Below are 649 nucleotides of genomic sequence, written 5' to 3'. Positions count from 1 at the left end.
CATGTTTTAACTGGGGACTCTCTTTTTTTGTCCTTATACCGGAAGCCCTTCCTGAGGTAAGCCCAAAGGGGTTTCCTGTGATCAAACCTGGGGCCTTTTTTTTTCTAAGGCACATCTGTTAAACACCACAGCTTCAATTTTTGGATATTTTAATGGTGCAACTTGACAGGCAATGTTGCCATTAATGAAGCTCCCAAAATAAAATTATAAATAAAATGATAGCCTATAGGGTGAATCTGGGGCTTTGAGTAGTTCGCTTTCCGCCCTCCTTTAACAGTGACAGACCAGCAAAAAGAATATATCTATATTCATATATAGTTATATGTGATTATTTTTGAGCTCGGATGGATGGCAGTGGCGTAAAGCTGAGGAAGAAGGGGAAGAAGAAAAAGAGGAAGTTAAGTAAACAAAATGACCGCGGTCAAGCGGAAGGATCTCACTGTGTTACCAGTTTCATGCAAACATCTATGAAAATCTGTGAATAAAAAAATATGTACACCAGTACTTACTGTTATTGTGTGCATAACGTGGCACCTATCTGTATATGAATCGCTAATAACCTATTCACTAATTGTTTAGTAATGTGCTACAGGTCTACCTAAAAAATCAGTCAGACAACTACAGCTCATTCAGAACTCTGCTGCTCGAG

The 649-nt window shown here is 38.8% G+C and overlaps 1 protein-coding gene across 1 annotated transcript in view; it reads left to right on the top strand.

The window, feature by feature from the left end:
• Positions 1–344: 344 nt before the first annotated feature.
• Positions 345–649, top strand: part of pdcl3 (phosducin-like 3) — a 5,213-nt gene continuing 4,908 nt past the window's right edge. The window contains exon 1 of the mRNA XM_005746243.1: positions 345–359. Within this exon, the coding sequence (XP_005746300.1) occupies positions 345–359 (15 nt within the window). The remainder of the gene's footprint in view (positions 360–649) is intronic.

This window comes from Pundamilia nyererei, unplaced genomic scaffold, assembly GCF_000239375.1.
Source record: "Pundamilia nyererei isolate P.nyererei 1_Seehausen unplaced genomic scaffold, PunNye1.0 scaffold00175, whole genome shotgun sequence".
NCBI lineage: Eukaryota > Metazoa > Chordata > Actinopteri > Cichliformes > Cichlidae > Pundamilia > Pundamilia nyererei.
The sequence above is the reverse complement of the archived record's forward strand: the minus strand, read 5'-3'. Positions and strand labels throughout refer to the sequence as shown.